Source organism: Mesoplodon densirostris, chromosome 6 (genome assembly GCF_025265405.1).
Source record: "Mesoplodon densirostris isolate mMesDen1 chromosome 6, mMesDen1 primary haplotype, whole genome shotgun sequence".
NCBI classification, from domain to species: domain Eukaryota; kingdom Metazoa; phylum Chordata; class Mammalia; order Artiodactyla; family Ziphiidae; genus Mesoplodon; species Mesoplodon densirostris.
The window spans coordinates 80,612,180-80,630,101 of record NC_082666.1 but is presented as its reverse complement, the minus strand read 5'-3'; the positions used below and the strand labels follow the sequence as shown (position 1 = coordinate 80,630,101).

Here is a 17,922-nt window from a genome sequence, read left to right as displayed (position 1 = left end):
AAAAGCATCCAGCTTATTTAAAGTTAATTGCATCCCAGAAAATAATCCAACAACATTTAAAGGAATACAGAAAAATCCAGGACCCAAAAACGTAAAATTTAACATTTCCAACAGTGAATTAAAAAATCACCAGGTAAGCAAAGAAGCTGGGAAAATAATGCCTCCCATCCAGAAGAACAATCAAATCAACTGACGGAAACAGATCCAGTAAAGACCAGCATGATAGAATTAGCAGACAACAATAGTAAAAACAGCTATTATAAATACACTCCACATGTTTAAGAGCATAATGAAAAAAATAAAAAATATTTAAAAAATACAAAACAAACTCTATAGATGAATAATACAGTATCTGAAACGTGAAATACATGGGATGGGATAAACAGTGGACTAGATGTTGATGAAGAAAAGAACACCAAACTTGAAGACATCAGTTTTATTCAAAATGAAACATAGAAGGAAAATAAGATTAAAAAATGAAAAGACGAAGGTAAAGACTCTTTCAAACAAAAGTTGAGAGAATTCATTGCCAATAGGCCTGTTTTACAAAAAATATTAAAGGAAGTTATTCATGCAAAAGGAAAATGATACCAGATAGAGATTTGGATCTGAAATACGGAAGAAAAATCACTGGAAATGGTAAATATATTGATAAATATGAAAAACTTTTTCTTATTTTTCAAAATTTCTTTTAAAGATAACTGAGTGTTTAAAGCAAAAATAATAAAGATAGATTGTGGAGTTCATAATATATGTGGAAATAAAATGTACAAAAACAATAACATGAAGTATAGGAGAGGGGAATAAAATTATACTGTAGTAATGCTATTAAAATGTATGTAAAGTGGGGGCTTCCCTGGTGACGCAGTGGTTGAGAGTCCACCTGCCGATGCAGGGGACACAGGTTCATGCCCCAGTCTGGGAAGATCCCACATGCCGTGGAGCGGCTAGGCCCGTGAGCCATGGCCGCTGAGCCTGCACGTCCAGAGCCTGTGCTCCGCAACGGGAGAGGCCACAACAGTGAGAGGCCCGCATACCGAAAAAAAAAAAAATATATATATATATATGCAAAGTGGAATACCATTATTTGAAGGTAGAATGTCATAAGTTAAAGCTGTATACTGTAAACCCACTAAAATAGAATAACAACAAAAAAGAGCTAATATACCAATAAAAGAGGAGAAACAATGAAATAAAAAAACACTCCAAAAGAAGTTAAAAGAATAAAGAACAAAGATACATGGGTTAAAAAGAAATAAAATAGCATAAAACACATTAAACATCATTAGCCATTAGGGAAATGCAAATTAAAACCACAATAAGGTACTACTACACACTTTCCCCAAAGGCTAAAATTAAAAAGATTCACTTGCAATATCAACTTTTGGTGAGGATGTAGATCACTAGCACTGTCATGTATTGCTGGTGAAAGCACAAAATTATACAGTCACTTTGGAAGGTAATTTGGCAGATTCTTATGAAGTTAATCAAACACTTGCCATACAACCCAGCAATTCCAACTCATACATTCACACAAAGACACATACTCAAATGTTCATAGCAATTTTATTTATAATAGCCCCAAATTAGAAACAACTCAAATGTTCGTCAACAGGTGAGTGGATAAACAAACTGTGGTACACCATACAATGGAATACCACCCAGCAATAAAAGGAACACTACTGAAATGTGAATGAATCTAGAAAGTATTACACTAAATATAAGAAGCCAGACACAAAAGAGTACATACTGCATGTTTCCACTTACATGAAATTCTAGAAAACACAAGCTAATCTACAGTGACAAAAAGCAGATTAGGCGTTGCTTAGGTCTAGGGGTAGACTATATGAGAGGTGGGAGTAGAATGTATGGATTTATGCCAAAGGGGCATATGGAACATTTGGGGGAAGTAAAAACCTTGATTGTGGTGGTCATTATGGCATGTATACATTTGTCAAAACTTGCCAAAGTGTATATTTTAAACGTGTACAGTTTATTGTGCACAAATTATACATCAATAACACTGTTTTTAAAAGTGGAATGAACAAAATGTAAATAAAACAGTGCCAACATTCTATCAGTCATAGGAATACTGTCCTTAGTCATCACTAATGGGCACTTCAGACTCAGGAGGTGCTGTCGACTTCAGAGAAATCCTGAAAGCACAGGCCAAGCTGGAAACAAATACCTCAATGTTCCTAATTTTTAAAGTCCTTAAAGAACTTGCAAAGCAATGTTTCTGGCTCTGGTTTTGTTTTGATAATTATTCAGTACTGCCCCAAACACATTAATCTACAAATTCTTTGAGAAGAACTCTGTCACATCACGTTCTTCCCAGAGCACATAAAAAGAACCAAATGAATTGTTTGTTGAATGCACCAATAAGTGACCAAATGAATAAATGAATGAATGAATAAAACAAATTTCTATGGGAATTAATATCCCAACACAGCTGTATATTATTTATCTCTTGTAGAAAATGCTACCTATCCATCTTTAAATATGATAAAAGATCATTTATTTGAGCACCACAAATCTAGAATTTTGAAGAATCTGTATGAGCAGGACTGAGTTCTATTTTTGCATTGTTGAAAAAAAATCATATGGCCAAACAATAGTATAGAAACAAGGAGATGACTGCCACCTTTATTTTGTATGTTATATCAGAGTTTACAAATGGCTTTCACAAACATTAACTCATCTAAGCCATTTAGGACCACTATTTTACCAATAGGCAGTTTCTGTCTATAAATCACAGAATCTATTGATGCACTGAAAGAAAATTTCTGAGGGCTTTTCTAGTTAATCTGTTTCAAACAATGATGAAATAGAGAGGGTGGGGAAAGATCTCAACATGTTACGTTTTAAATTACAATTCAGGATTAGCATCATTTTTACAAGTGGTTAAGATAGCCTGAGCGGCCTTATTGCAAGTTTTTGTAAAAACTGTTGGAGTTCTAAAGAGAGCCTGCCAATACCTTCACTACCAAAATAGCCTGAGAAGTTTGAGGACCCCAGATTGGAACACCCTAAAGGTGCTGAAGTTGAAAATCTTATATAAAATTTGAACCCTATACTTATTAATGGAAAACCAACCCCACCTATTAAAAGCTAATATACAACTATGAGCTATTTCTAATAGCCTCTTTGGAAAAGTGTGTTGAGCCTCAAAAGAAGTGGTTGGGTTTGTTTTTGTTTTTTTTTTCTAAAAGCAATGACCTGTTTTGATAATAATATTCCTAAGACTGCCCAGATGTTTGAAGTCCATAAGATAACTGAGCATATTAAATAGGATACTGCTCAGATTCTCAAGATACAGGCCTGGATGACTTTAATAGATTATCTCTACATGAGATCTCTGTCTCCACTTTCCGTTCTAAGATTAAATAAGTCAGCTAAAGGAACGACAGAGACCAAGGCCATTTGGATTAGAAGTTCTAGGCTGAAAAGCAAATATGCATTTCCAGGTTTTCCATATTTAAAATTTTTACCAGTTTGTCTTTTGGGGACTGAAATGAGGATGACAACAGATCCAAACGTTAAGCTGCATTAGCATCACAAAGTGACAACTGAACATGCCACCCACTATCTCCATAGTACTGAAAATGCACCTCTGTGACAAGTCGCAGGTACCAAGACTGTTTCATCACATTGTTTCCCTTCACATAAATACCCCCCCATAGGGTTTTATGTCTCTCTTCTTAGCTTTCTCTGCCTTAATCCTCTTTCCTCTACTCTTCAGCTTTACTTAATTCAGAACTGTATCTAATTCACAAATTGAAGCAGGACAGGTCTCCCTCACAAACCTGGCCCACACACCAATCTGACAAGAGGTCACTGCTATGGACTAAACCCCAAGTAGGAGTTGCTGCACTGGAATATCAGTGTATTTTGCTTTCCCCCATTACCTTCTTAAATGAAAGAAAGGTTAAGTTCAAGCACTTACTAGTTGGTGAAATCATACATCCATTAAAGAAAAGAAGTTGAAGAAATATTGAACCCTTCCCAATTTCTCAAGAAACAAAGGGACTCTCCCCACAGAAAAAATAGAAAGGGGAATGCCCCAAAGAGGAAACAAAAATTGTGAAACAAACTTTTCAAAGTGCCCAATCTCTAAGAAAGGTGGAGTATTCTACAACCAGGTCTTTATTTTGAAATACCTTTCTTGGGCGGCATCCTGGTGGTGTCCTGTCAGAACGTCTCGGCTGCCGGTTAACTTGAAGAAGGATGACAGGTTGAAGGGACAAATGTTTCAGGTCTGGTCCGGCACATGCACACAGTTCTGCCTGTTGCTGAAAGTGCTCCCTGGTGCCATTTCACAGTCTGAAACATAAGAAGGTACTAATTTCCTCACCATTAAATTTTCATGAATGTTTAGTTTGCCATTTAGGGATGGAGTACTCAGGTCAAAGGGGTTGTATGTGGGGTTCATGTCTGAAATAAAACTAAGCTGATCGTGCAAGTGGTATTCAAAGCAAATCTGGCTTCATCCCATTCTGTATGTGCTTGCCTGCCTCATTTTAAATACCTTCCATTCTAGGGTTTTATCCTAAATACGTGCACAGAGGGCAGTGTAAGGGAAAGCACTTTTAGAAAAGTGAGAAATACTGACCACTAAGCAGACTTTGTAAATTAAATGAGTAAATAAAGGAGATACTCCTACGTGTGGAGTTCAGGTTTAAGCAGCAAAGCCACAGTGCATTCAGTTTAGCTGTCAATCTCAATGTGGGGAAACTTGGAGATATTGTGTTCATTTTCTCAAATTCTCTGAAAATAAAACTTGCTATAGGGGCTTCCCTGGTGGCGCAGTGGCAGAGAATCTGCCTGCTAATGCAGGGGACACGGGTTCGAGCCCTGGTCTGGGAGGATCCCACATGCTGTGGAGCGGCTAGGCCCGTGAGCCACAGCTACTGAGCCTGCGCGTCTGGACCCTGTGCTCCGCAACGGGAGAGGTCGCGATAGTGAGAGGCCCTCGCACCGCGATGAAGAGTGGCCCCCACTTGCCACAACTGGAGAAAGCCCTCGCACAGAAACGAAGAGCCAACGCAGCAAAAATAAATAATTAAAAAAAAAAAAAAAAAAAAACTTGCTATAAGAGGAAACTTATTTTCTGGGAAGTTTAAAAAAATTTTTTTTTCTATTAACACTTCTCAAAGGAAGGTAGTAATCCTTGCTTTACAATGGTAAACAAAAAAGATTTCCATCATTGAAAAGAAAGGGACAAAAAGTGCTGAAATCTAATGTTGCAAAAGTGCTTAAATCTAATGTTGCAAAAGAGGCTGTCTTTTGAGAGGGAGAACACGGGCATTCTCTGGTTACTTCGGTGATAGCCGCTGACCTTGGCAAGAGGAAACACTGTTTTGAAATGGATCCTGGTGGCACATTACACCAAGGCAGCTTTTGGCTTCACAGATGGATTTGTGCACAGATCTGACCCTTCTAGAATATAAAGCCTACTACATAGATTTTAGCTAAAGTATTGTGTAACACACCTGGAATTATGGTTTAAAACAAAGCTCTGTAAAGTAATGCTCACTTAGTTTTTTCCTATTCTGGACATTAGATCTCAATAGTAAGATAGGATATAGCTGATACAAGTACTTACATTTAAAGATTTACAATGAAAGTTAAAGTGGTTCTTTAACTTGGGAATTCGTAAGGAAATTGAGAAGTTTTGTTGCAAATTGTTGGACCTATAATCTAGAGTGAGAACAGTATGTAATTTAATTTATATTAACTTAAAAAATATATAAAATAACTCTAAATTCTATTCTAACAAAAACCATAATAAACTTATAAATAAATTAACAAAAGATGTTCTTCAAGCCTTGTATCCAGAAAATTATAAAAACAATACTAAACAAAAGATTAAACACAGAAATCAACAAAGAAACATAGATTAATTCATGCATGTTAAAATTTAAAATTTCTATTCATCAAAAGATGTTTCAAAGAAATTAAAGTAGAAAATACTTACAACTCACACAACACTCCATAAGAGTATAAAAAACAAAGAACTTCTACTTATCAACAAGAAGAAAATCAGCACCCCCAAAAGGGAAATAAATGGCAAAAGATTTGAACAAATATTACACATAGGAAGATATAAAACCTAATAAAAATGAACAAAACATCAGCAGTAATTTCACAGAAGAGGGAACACATAGCCAATAGACATATGAAGAAAGTTCCAATGTCATCTAGAGAAATGCAAATCAAGGCCACAAGCGGTAGGGGCATGCTGGTTTAAACCTCAGAAGTTCCCCGGGTGAAATCTGAAACTGGCTCCATGCATGGAGGGCAAGGGGAGACCAAAGAAAGAGGCAGGCCACTCCAGGTTCATAGCTGGTGGCTTTAATAAACAAGGGAACTCACATTTGAGGTTTGTCTCTGGTGGTCGCAAGACGAGTAGATCTCGGCACTGCCCTGCAGAACGTTAAGGGATTATATAGAGGCTTTAACTGGGTTAGGTTTTGTATTCAGTCCAGATGGTCTCAAAAACACATTGCTCTTGCAGGACTGTGTCTTTGAGACGGCTCTGGTGCAGGGAAGGCAGGCAGAATGCACCTTCCAAGGACAGGGGAGGGGATAAGGAGCCTCCAATTGCCCGGGTCCAGCTTGAGGGTCAACAACAGTCACATCCTCTCGACGACCTCCTCCAGCTCTCCACCCCTCCTGCTGGCTCTTACAATTTTACATGCAACCCTTTTTCCACAATGTGCCCTGAGTGGTCAACAAGAAATTTCATTAGCATGGCTCATTTGCGGCTATCTGGCTACATTAGAGGCAAATACCACAGCAACAATATGGGCACGTGCAAGAGAAAACACAAATTAAGGTAACAATTCACAAAGTAAGAAACAATTTTTTCCATTAAAAGCCCCATGATCCAAACCACTGATTTATTAAGCTCCCTAGGTGGGGGTTGGATTACTCAGGGTGTTCACTTGTATCCCCGTGTGCTTTAGTAAAAATGCTGCGTGGTGTGAACACACACCACGGGTGTGTAATGGGTAATGGCACAGGTGCCTCCTTGGGAGGCAGTAGTATTGTCCAAGACCACCCTACTTCAGAGGACAGCTTTCCTCGTTAGAGACAGTTTAGTGTTCAGCAAGGACAGGTTCTGTCGGCTATCATAAGGCTTGCTGGGTGAATTTAATAAGGGCTTTTATGTGAGCTATACCATCCTCCAGGCCAATGAAAGGAACAAAGATGGCAGCCAGATGATTGTACCAATGGAAAACAGAATACACCCTTCTGGCCTTGAGGAGAAGGAGGTGGGCAACTTTTGTTGCCGTGGGATAGATTTTCTCCTGTGCCCAGGGAAAACCCAGGGTACAGTGGCCGAACCACCTAGATGGAAGCCATGGCCAAAGATTCATGCCACAGAACCACTGGGTTTCATTTGGGTCTCCCCAGTAAATACCTGTATGGTGTGACCATACTGTACCAAACCAGTCACTATCTTTTGATGTAATAGAATGACTGTGCAGTTCTGGTGATATCTATCTTATATCCCTGGTACAGTAAGGCAGGTTCTGTTTAAAATGCTTTTTCTGGTCCCAATGTAGGGGTGCATGGGTGCTCAAAGGTCCAAAAGCCGAGGTGCGTACATCCCAAATCTAAGTGTAGCCACCCATGGCTCTGATGATGGTATTCATAGGACCCTTCTGGTCAGCAATTTGATGGGCTGTGTAGTTTGATTGACATAAAAAGAATACCCATTGATAGTGTGTGCCACAGGCCAGGTTTTCGGATCAATATCGCTAATGTCAGATGAATTAAGAGTACTAATTCTAGTTTGTTCTTCCTTTATGTACTGCTTTAGTGCTTTCCTCCCTCCCTGCAGTGGTGACACCAGCCATGTCAACCCCAAGAAGGTAGAGGAGGGCAACTGCCCACAGTCCAACTTTCAGTGCAAAGGGAAATGGCCAGGGCTCATGAGTGATCACCAGCTAAAATGTTCTGAGTTCAGCCCATTGGCTGCTGTGGTTTGTTCCTGTTTCCATCCAGATGGTGTCAGTGTTGGGCTGAATAGCAAGTGCAGTCCATGTGGGTGGGTTGCCTCTACTAGACCCCTCTGTTTACTGGGCATCGGCAGCAATTTCCACTATTCCCTCTCTACAGCCTACAGGGGCTGCCACAGGACTAGGGAGAGAGGCATTTGGAAAACCTACATGTTCTATAGGGCCTAGTTGTACCTGCATTTCTAGAGACAGTGGGCTGGAGGACAGGTTAGTCCTCTTCTGCAAATAGGCATGGCTCTTAGTCAAAGTGGGAGTTTGAGCTATGGCAGAGGTAGGTTGGTGGAACATATTCTCAATCCAACCTTGATAGGAACAGAAGTTCTTACCATGATACACTGTTCTTTCATGAGAGGCTCTACTGGAAGAGTGCTGTGTACACTGCTAGGAGCCACTGTTCTATGGGCTATACCAGGTTTCTGCCCCCTTCCAGAGTTGGGACCAAAATCCTAGGGCTACTCTCTCCTTCTGTTGTCTCTGCTACAGTTCCCAACCCATACCTTCTGGAGTCACAGACACATCTAACTCAAATGGTAGCCCTGCTTGGGAGACGCCTAGAGCTTTAATCTCCTTAGTATGTTTGCCCTCTCAAAGGTGGCTCGTTGTTCTGGTCTCCAGTCTCACACATGTCCTTTCTTTACCAGGCAGTATAAGGAATGGAAACACTGTGCCAGATAGAGAATAAAAGTCCTCCAAACCCCCAAAATTCCTATAAAAGCTTGCACCTTTTTCATGTTCTTAGAGATCAGCTAGGCTTGCACCTTGTCCATAATAGCTCTGGGACAATTCACATCTTACTTGATCATATGACTCCCGGAAACTTTACATTGGTGACTGCACCTTCAGTTTTCTGTGTATTCGCCTCCTATACACTTGCTCACAGGTGTTCCAGCAAAATCTGCAGAGTGTGAAGTCAGCAGAGGCAAGGCTTCATATGTCAACATTATATCATCAAAGCAATGGGCCCATTTTACAGATGCAGGGAAGAATAACAGGGACAGGTGTCCAGGCACCATCCCATGACATTTTGTGGGGCTGTAGAGGTCGCCTCAGGGAAGAATTTGAAAAGTCCATTATCGTGCCTTCCATGTGAAAGCAAACTGAACTTGTGACTTAGCAGCCAAGGTATTCTGAAAAAAAGCATTTGCTAAGTCCAGAACAGCATGGTCCACTCCTAGGACTGTGGCCAAATTATGTAAGATGGTGCCACTTTGGGGCACAGCTGCATGAATGGGGGCATAACTTTGATCAATTCTCAGTAATCCGCCATCATCTGCCATGAGCTATCTGCCTTTTTTTACCGACCATAATGGGCTATTGAAAGTGCTATGGACATGGTGTAGAATACCCACTCAGTGCAGTTCTTGGATAGTTTCTCCTATTTCCTTGACAATTACCACTCTTCATTAGGGGGAAGGGTAGGCTTACTGATTCCCAGTTGGCATTTCCCCTCAGCAGTACTGGTCTGATTACTCTAACCTGGAGGCAGAATTCACCGATAGAGGTTTGCAGAGTTTGGCCTTGCAGGATGTCAGTGCCCGATATGTTCTCTGGTATTGGAGAGAGAAAATCCTCATATTCTTGTGGGGGAGAACACCCAATTTGCAGTGTCAAAGGGACCTTCCTGACCATAACCAACTGCCCTTGGAAACCATCGATGGTGCTGAAAGGCCCAGAAAATTCCTGAAGTTTACAGGTATTAGAGTATATTCAGCTCAACTATCAATCAGAGCTGTCACCTTTTGTTTATTTCTGGGGTACCAGTGAATAGTGAGCTCAACAAGTGGCCTCCAATTGCCCCCAACAGCCCTCACTTGGAGGCCATCTTGGCTTATATCCTACACCCGGGGAGTGGGAGTTACCCACCCCGAATAGGACTGTATCCCTGAGGCCTCTGCTGTAGCAGTAGGTACATCAGGGTTGGTAGGGCAGGTGGGGCAGGTCTGAGCTCTTGTTTAGCTTTCAAGGCTTTCCACAGGCCAGCTAACACAGTGTTAGGTTGCCCGTCTACTTTTTCAGGTGTGATCCTTGCAGCAATGAGGTCAAACCACATTTGCTTCTGGGTTACTCGTACCAGACCGTTTACAGCCAACTGGGTGAGCCTGTTGTCTTCTTGAGCTCCCTCTCTGTCTTAGGTCTTTCCCTCAGCCTGTACCTATACCTGGGATTTGTCAGTGTCCCCCAGATCAGCAGTGGCCTGCCCAACATCAACAACGTCTCCTCTTGTGACTGGGCTCAGCATGGTGGTCAGCGCTCCATACCAGGTACTGAAGGCATACTGGGGTATCTTGGCTTTCATTCCTGCGGTGAATGTAGCCCAATCAGGGCCTTCAAAGACAGGGGCGTAGATGGCCTACCTCATTTCCCGTTCCCTAAGAATTTGTTGTACCTCCTCTAAATATACCCAGGGCCTCATATGTCCAGAGAGACCCCCTTATCAGGTCAAGCTTCCCTGTAGGATAGAATAATCCAATCTATAAGGGAGTGAGTGCCTTGACCTCCCCTTTGCCCCTCACCCCTGAGCACCCCTGAGCTGGAGAGAAGGCTGTGTGGTGATATTGCTCTTGTTTCTGCCTCCTGCCCAGTCAGAAAAATGCCATTACCCCCTCTCCCGTGCCCCTCAATCCTGTAACCGTACTAACCATTCCTGGATGTTTTCCTGGCCTTTTGTTGGAACTTGATAATTATATCAATAAGCTCAGTGAGCATATATTCTCTCATCAGGTATGTTTCCTGAATTGGGGGCTGCCTTACTGGCTGGGGTTGTTGTTGCTGTGTTTTTGCTTTCCTTTGAATTACGGGTCCAGTGGCACGGGGTGTATCATCAGTTTCACTGTCAATCACCATAAAATCCTCCTTTGTTTTCCTCACTTTCCCAGGGAGTCCACCACTTAGTGTCCCAATCAGGCTTTGTCACAGGTGCTCAGACCTTAATCCATGGCAGCTTGAGCCCTCCTGGCCTTGCAAAACAGCATGCTAAAGTCTCCAACTTAATCATCCTGCTCTCCCACTTTGTCGGCCAGCCCCGAAGCGAGCAGGGCAGTGGACAGTGCACATCCTTCTCTAACCTCAGTTCTTCCAACTTTCTAACTCAAGCTTCAGCCTCTGGTTGGTCATCAGTGTCAAGTCGTACTGCGCACCCTAGAGGCCAGCCCACTGCGCAGCGGTTCATTTCTCTTCTTTGCAGCAGTGTGTTATGTTCAGTTCCTCAAACAAGTGCATTAAACCAGTGGGCATTTTCGGGGCATCACCATACTCATGTGGTGGTCCACAAGCATCTAACATATGAGCAACCCCTCTTGACATGAAGGATGATGGCCAACCCTGGGTTTCCCCTATGGATGCCTCTTTTCCAAGATCCATTTCTTCAGTCTTCTGCCCAGTTCAACAACAGTTGGTTTTGCACCTACTTGGTAGGTGGCGATTTTAATAAGCAAGGGAACTTACAGGAGAACTTGTCTTGGGCATCACAAGACCAGTAGATCTCTGCACCCACCTGCCAGAATCTTAGGAGTTTATATAGAGGCCTTAACTGGGTTCAGTCACATATTCACTCCAGATGGTCTCAACACCTTACCCTCTCAAGGCTATGTCCTCAAAACAGCTCCGGCTATGGGAATTGTAGGCAGAACATACATTCCAAGGACAGGGGAGGGAGTGAGAAGCCTCCAATTGCCCAAGTCCAGCTCATGGTCAACCAGCGATCATATCCTCTTCATGACCTCCTCCAACAGCTATCAATTTTCACCCGTTTGGCAAGATTATTAAGCCTGACAATACCAAATGTTGGACAATTAGGATAAATTGGATCTGTTGTATGTGTCTTATAAGAGTATAAATTAGCTCAACCACTTTAGAAAACAATCCAGTTAAATCCTGTGAAGATAAATTTTTGCTTAACTTATGACCTGGCAAATTTACTACTAAGAATATGCAGAAGAAACTCTTGTACGTATTCATGAGGATTCAAATACTATGCATTTTATCAGCACTGTTTTTGATAGGAAACTCTTAGCAAAACTTTGAAAATTATATAAATTATGGAATATAAAAATTATGGAATATTTACAAAACAGAATGTTATATAGCAATAAAAGTGAATAAATCAACAAGCTAAAACCAAAAATTTATATGTAAATGCAAATAACTTAGAACTGGAAAAACAACTTTGAAAAAGAAGAAAATAGCTGGAGGACACACACTACCTAACTTCAAGACTTACTAGAAAGCTACAGTAATCAAGACAATGTGATACTGGTATCCAGAGAGACAAAATGGATCACTGGAACAGAAAAGAGAGACCAGAAATAGACCCACACATACATGGTCAAAGGATTTTTAACAAAGGTACAAAGACAATTTAGTGGAGAAATAATAGTCTTTTCAATAAATTATGTCAAAACAATTGGATGTCCATACATTAAAAAAATGAACTTCAAAACTCAGAAAGAGAAAGACAAATACCATATGATATCACTTATATGTGGAATCTAAACTGTGACACAAATGAACTTATTTACAAAACAGAAATAGACTCACAGAAATCAAACTTACGGCTATCAAAGGGGAAAGAGGGTGGGGAGGGGATAAAGTAGGGGTTTGGGATTAGCAGATACAAACTACTATATATAAAATACATAAACAACAAGGTCTTACTGTATAGCATAGGAAACTATATTCAATATCCTGTCATAAACCATAATGGAAAAGAATATGAAAAAGAATATGTATATATATATGTATAACTGAATTACTTTGCTATAAACTAGAAACTAACACAACATTGTAAATCAACTGTACTTCAACTTAAAAAAATGAACTTCAATCTGCATCTCACCACGTACAAAAATTAACTCAAAATGGACCATAAACCCAGTGTAAAATCTAAAAATGTAAAAATTTTAGAAGAAAACACAGAAGACTATGGGTTAGGCAGAGACATTTTTTAAAGATATAATACCAAATGTTCAATCCATAAAAGAAAAAACTGATAAATTGGACTTTATTAAACTTCAGAATGTCTGCTCTTCAAAAGATACTTTAAGACAATGAAAACATAATCACAGACAAGGAGAAAATATTTGAAAATCATGCATCTCCAAAGGACTCAAAATCAGAATATATAATAGAATATATATAACAACTCTCAAAAGTTAATAAGAAAACAAACAATTCAATAAAATATGTGCAAAAAATTTAAACAGATATTTCACCAAAGAAGACAATGATGGCAAATAAGCACAAGAAAAGATACTCAACATCACTAGTAATTAGAGAAATGCAATTAAAACCACAGTAGATACCACTACAGATTTATTTAAATGGTTAATATTAAAAAGACTGGCTATACCAAGTGTTGGAGAAAAGATGAAAAAGACTGGCTAATCCCAACTAGAACTCTCATACACTGCTGGTAGGAATGTAAAATGGTACATACTATACTTTAGAAAGCAGTTTAACAACTTCTTGAAAAGTTAAACGTACATTTACCATATGTCCTAGCTATTTCACTCTAAGATATTTATTTAACCCAAAGAAAGGAAAACACATGTCCCTATAGATATTTTTACATGAATATTTATAGTAACCAAAACTGAAAACAATCCAAATCTCCATCAACAAGTTAATAGACAAATTGTGATACAGCCATACAATGGAATGCTACCTGATAATACTAAGGAATGAACTATTTATACATACAACAACATACATGAATCTCAAAATAATCATGCTGAGTGAAAGAAGCTAGATAGAAAAAAGTACATGCTATATTATTTAATTTACAAAATTTTCTAGAAAATACAGTGACAGTGATAGTGATAGTTTTTATCTATATAAGTTTTCAGGTTGTATACTTGAGTATGTCCAGTTTATTGTATATCAATTTTACCTCAATAAAACTATTAAAATAAAAGCTATGCATGGGCCAATAATAATAGTGTGTTATGAAACAAATACCAAGATTAATTTACTTTTGTACAGTTGATACCCAAAAGGAGAGAGGGAAAGTAAGAAGGAAAGAGAAAAGGAAGAACAGAAGACGGGAAGAAGGGAGGGAAGGAAGGTAGGAAAAATACCTTTGAAAATTAGGTAGAAACAACCCAAATACAACATGGATAAATCTCAAATGTTTATGCTAAGTGAAAGACATCTGTCTCCAAAGGGTTCATACTGTAGGGTTCTATTTATATGACATTCTGGAAAGGGCAAAACTACAGAGACAAAAAAACACACCAGTGGTTCTCAGGAGCTGGAGGAATTGACTACAAAGAGGCACAAGGGAATTTTGGGGGATGGTGAAACTATTCTATATCTTGCCTGTGGTGGTTGTAACACAAATGTAGGTGTTCGTCAAAACTCATAGAACTACACACTTAAAAGAGTGAACTGGTTACACATGAATTATATTCCAGTAAATCTGACTGAAAAGAAAAATTGGAAACTGACAACTCTTAGGTTAACTTTGGGCTGAAGTTCTTTTTTTCTGCCTATATTGAGTCTTTTTAAAAATGAAATTAATTGACAACAGAAAAAGAACATTTCATATTATCTGCCCAACCCCTGGAGACATCTGAGTTTAAACCCCTGCTTTAAACCCATTTCAACTAACACCTTAATAGCATGATCTATTACCTAGCCATGAATAAATTTGTCTATAGGAATAGAACAGGCAATGTGTGGAATGGTTAGAGATACAGGGAGACAGGGACTGCTGGGATCCTATAGTTAGTACATAGATCATAAGAACCTGGAGGAAAGGAACTGCAACTTAGGGCTGATGAATAGGAAATTACAGCTTAGTGTTTGATCTGAAGGCGACAAAAATATAGCCACAATTTGTGTGCTATTTTATCTACCTGATGAGGGTCTTAATCATCAAAATCTAAAAGTAGGAATATTAGAATCTAAAAATTAGTTTATTTTTATTTTAAATAAGTGGTCCATAATTGTCAGTTGGAAGGAAAATTAAGGAGACTAAAAGATGAAAGGGCTAACTGCATGGTACATTATCTATGCAGTTGCACGGGATCTCATGAATAGAAGGGCCCCATTCTTGACTTAATGTTCTGCTGTTGCCACCTTGAAATTCTTAATAATTTTTTAACATGAGGCTCTACATTTTCAATTTGCACTAAGCCTCATGAATTGTGTAGCCAGAACTAAATCCAGGAGATTCTGGAGGCATCACTGAACTTTCTCTAATAGAGGAGAATGAAGGAGACTGTTTTTGACATGGTACATCCATTTGACATTGTCATAAAGACGTAAGACACATAGTAAAGCACATTTTCAAGTTATAAGACCTACTGAGGTGCATCGACAAACCACAGAGGCAACACATAGATCAGACTGGAGGGTGGCAATCAGACTACATGTATATGACTACATAGCTATTTTTAAGTTGACAGATTGGATAACCCCTGAAGGAAAAAAAAAATCAAGAATGGAAGTAGTGCCTACAACCCCAAAATAAATCACAAGTAGCTGGTATGGGAAAGACTGCCACTCAAGTGTCACTGGTTTGTGCCACATCCACAAACATGATTATGACCACCCCAATTCTAGTCCATCTTGTCTGCCAAATGAAAAGATGGGCATGTCTAAGAAATTTATTTAAATTTTCATCCAAAACCAAATCCCAACTAAAAACAACTCTGACAGGAAGGGTGAGGTGAGGTAAAGGCTTGTGGTCTCAGTTTCTTAAATGTTGTCTGATTCTTCATCTACAAAACATAAGAGGAGATAGGCACTGGAATGAGTTTATTAATGTTAAATATACTTTCCCACATTTGGAAAGTGTCTTGTCATTCAGGCCAGTCACCCTCTCACTAGACCTGAATACAGTTAAGCCCAAATCAAGAGATGAGTGATGACTGTACTGGGGCCTTCTCATCACGGTTACTTTTGTACTATTCATCAGTGACCATGCGATTGATCATCCAAATCAGGACACTTTTGAGAGTGCTAAAATGTTAAGCTGTAAAGGACACTGGGACAATGGACACAAACCATGGTTCTCCCAGGCCAGCTATGACATATAGTCACCCTAACTGTAATATTATCATGCATAATACAGGCATCCCATTAACCTTTAGCAGTACCAATACACATCATCAATAAAAATGACAATTACAAAGACACTGATATACATGTATCAAGTGCTTTTTCTGTGCTGGGCATTATGCTAAGCACAATTTTTTTTAATTTTATTAATTTATATTTTATTATTTTTAATGCATTTCATCAGAAATGCATTTTCTGATTGTATATGTAGGTGCATAATGCTTTTGCAAATTGGCCTATGGAATTGGTTCTTTGGTCTATTTTAAATTATGTTGATGCAAAATGCAATTAATTTTGGTTGCTAGAGTTGGGGAAGGAGTGGATAGTGCCTAAAGAACTAAGAAAGATGAACAATGAAAAAAATAGCTAGTTTAAAATGTAGATAATGGAAAATTAAATTATATTTGAGGGCAGTTTGAGTATGATACGTAATTTTAAAATAAATACAATCCTTGTTTAATTAAGAAAAGATAACTTTGGTGTTAAAATTCCTTTAATTTATTCCTCTACATATTAGATAAGACTGCTTATTTTAATAACAAATATTATAGTAGTTAAATTTCAAGCATATATTTTACATGAGTAACTCTGCCAACATACGTGGAGACCAGAGAAGAAGCTTATAAATTACTTCAAGGCTTTATACATACATCCAAAAACAACTTCTGCAGAGAAATTCCTTGGGAAAATGTCAAATATTTTTTATATATTAATGTGGCTTCTAAAAATATATATAGATACATAGGTAGAGTTATGCTATTGCTATCATTACCTAATAAAAAGTCTACAAACTTTATTTTCCCTTTCTCAAAGGATTTTTCTAAGAAATAATTAGGTTTCTAAGACTGTGAACATTTTGCAGTCTTAAAGTCAATTGCTATAAAAATTCAAGGGATTAGAAGTAGTATGCTAAGCTATATTTATTAATTGTGTGGACCACATTTAAAATTATGAATCCTACTTTGTTAAACTTATGGTTAGCATTCTTAAAATATCTTTCCATGCATTATGTAAATTTATATCCCAGAAATTGCAAACAAACCCACAAAACATTAGAATTACATTAAAATATCACCAGCAGTTATTTCCCATGAATGAAATTCTTAACACATTGATATAACTCTATTATTTCCTGACTATAAAAATAAATGCAGGGCTTCCCTGGTGGCGCAGTGGTTGAGGGTCCGCCTGCCGATGCAGGGGACACGGGTTCGTGCCCCGGTCTGGGAGGATCCCACATGCCGCGGAGCGGCTTGGCCCGTGAGCCATGGCCGTTGGGCCTGCGTGTCCGGAGCCTGTGCTCCGCAACGGGAGAGGCCACAACAGTGAGAGGCCCACATACCGCAAAAAAATAAATAAATAAATAAATAAATAAATAAAATAAATGCATAGTTATGGCAAAAAATAACAATGAAGAAGAAAAGCATAAAGCTGAAGTAAAAATTACATGCTCAGAGGGATTATGAATTTCTTCTTAACTCCTTTATGTTCTTCAGTAATTTAATGATTTTTACAGAAAATGGGTATCAATATTCCAATCAAGATGAACAATGATTGTGCAGTAAAGTGAAATAAAATGCAACTAATTCGTTAAGAGTAAAAAGGAATGAGGAGATATGACTGTGTTTTCTATAAAGAAACCCTTGACCATTCTTAGAAAAATTGGGTTTTAGTCCCAAACCTGACATGTAGTAGCTCTGCCACCTTAACCAAGTGTCACTAGCCCCCTCTGGAAGATGAGACAGAAGGAGATTTTTTGTCAATTCATTCTCTCTGCTCATTTATTTCTGTCTGTGCCTTCATTCAGCCAATACTATTGAGAACCCACATATAA

At 38.8% G+C, this 17,922-nt stretch overlaps 1 protein-coding gene across 1 annotated transcript in view; it reads right to left on the bottom strand.

The window, feature by feature from the left end:
- Positions 1–17,922, bottom strand: part of TMC1 (transmembrane channel like 1) — a 397,602-nt gene that overhangs the window by 127,997 nt on the left and 251,683 nt on the right. The window contains exons 4-5 of the mRNA XM_060102312.1: positions 6,376–6,426; positions 4,161–4,323 (exon numbers count right to left, since the gene is read on the bottom strand). Of these exons, the coding sequence (XP_059958295.1) occupies positions 4,161–4,176 (16 nt within the window). The 5' untranslated portion in view covers positions 4,177–4,323; positions 6,376–6,426. The remainder of the gene's footprint in view (positions 1–4,160; positions 4,324–6,375; positions 6,427–17,922) is intronic.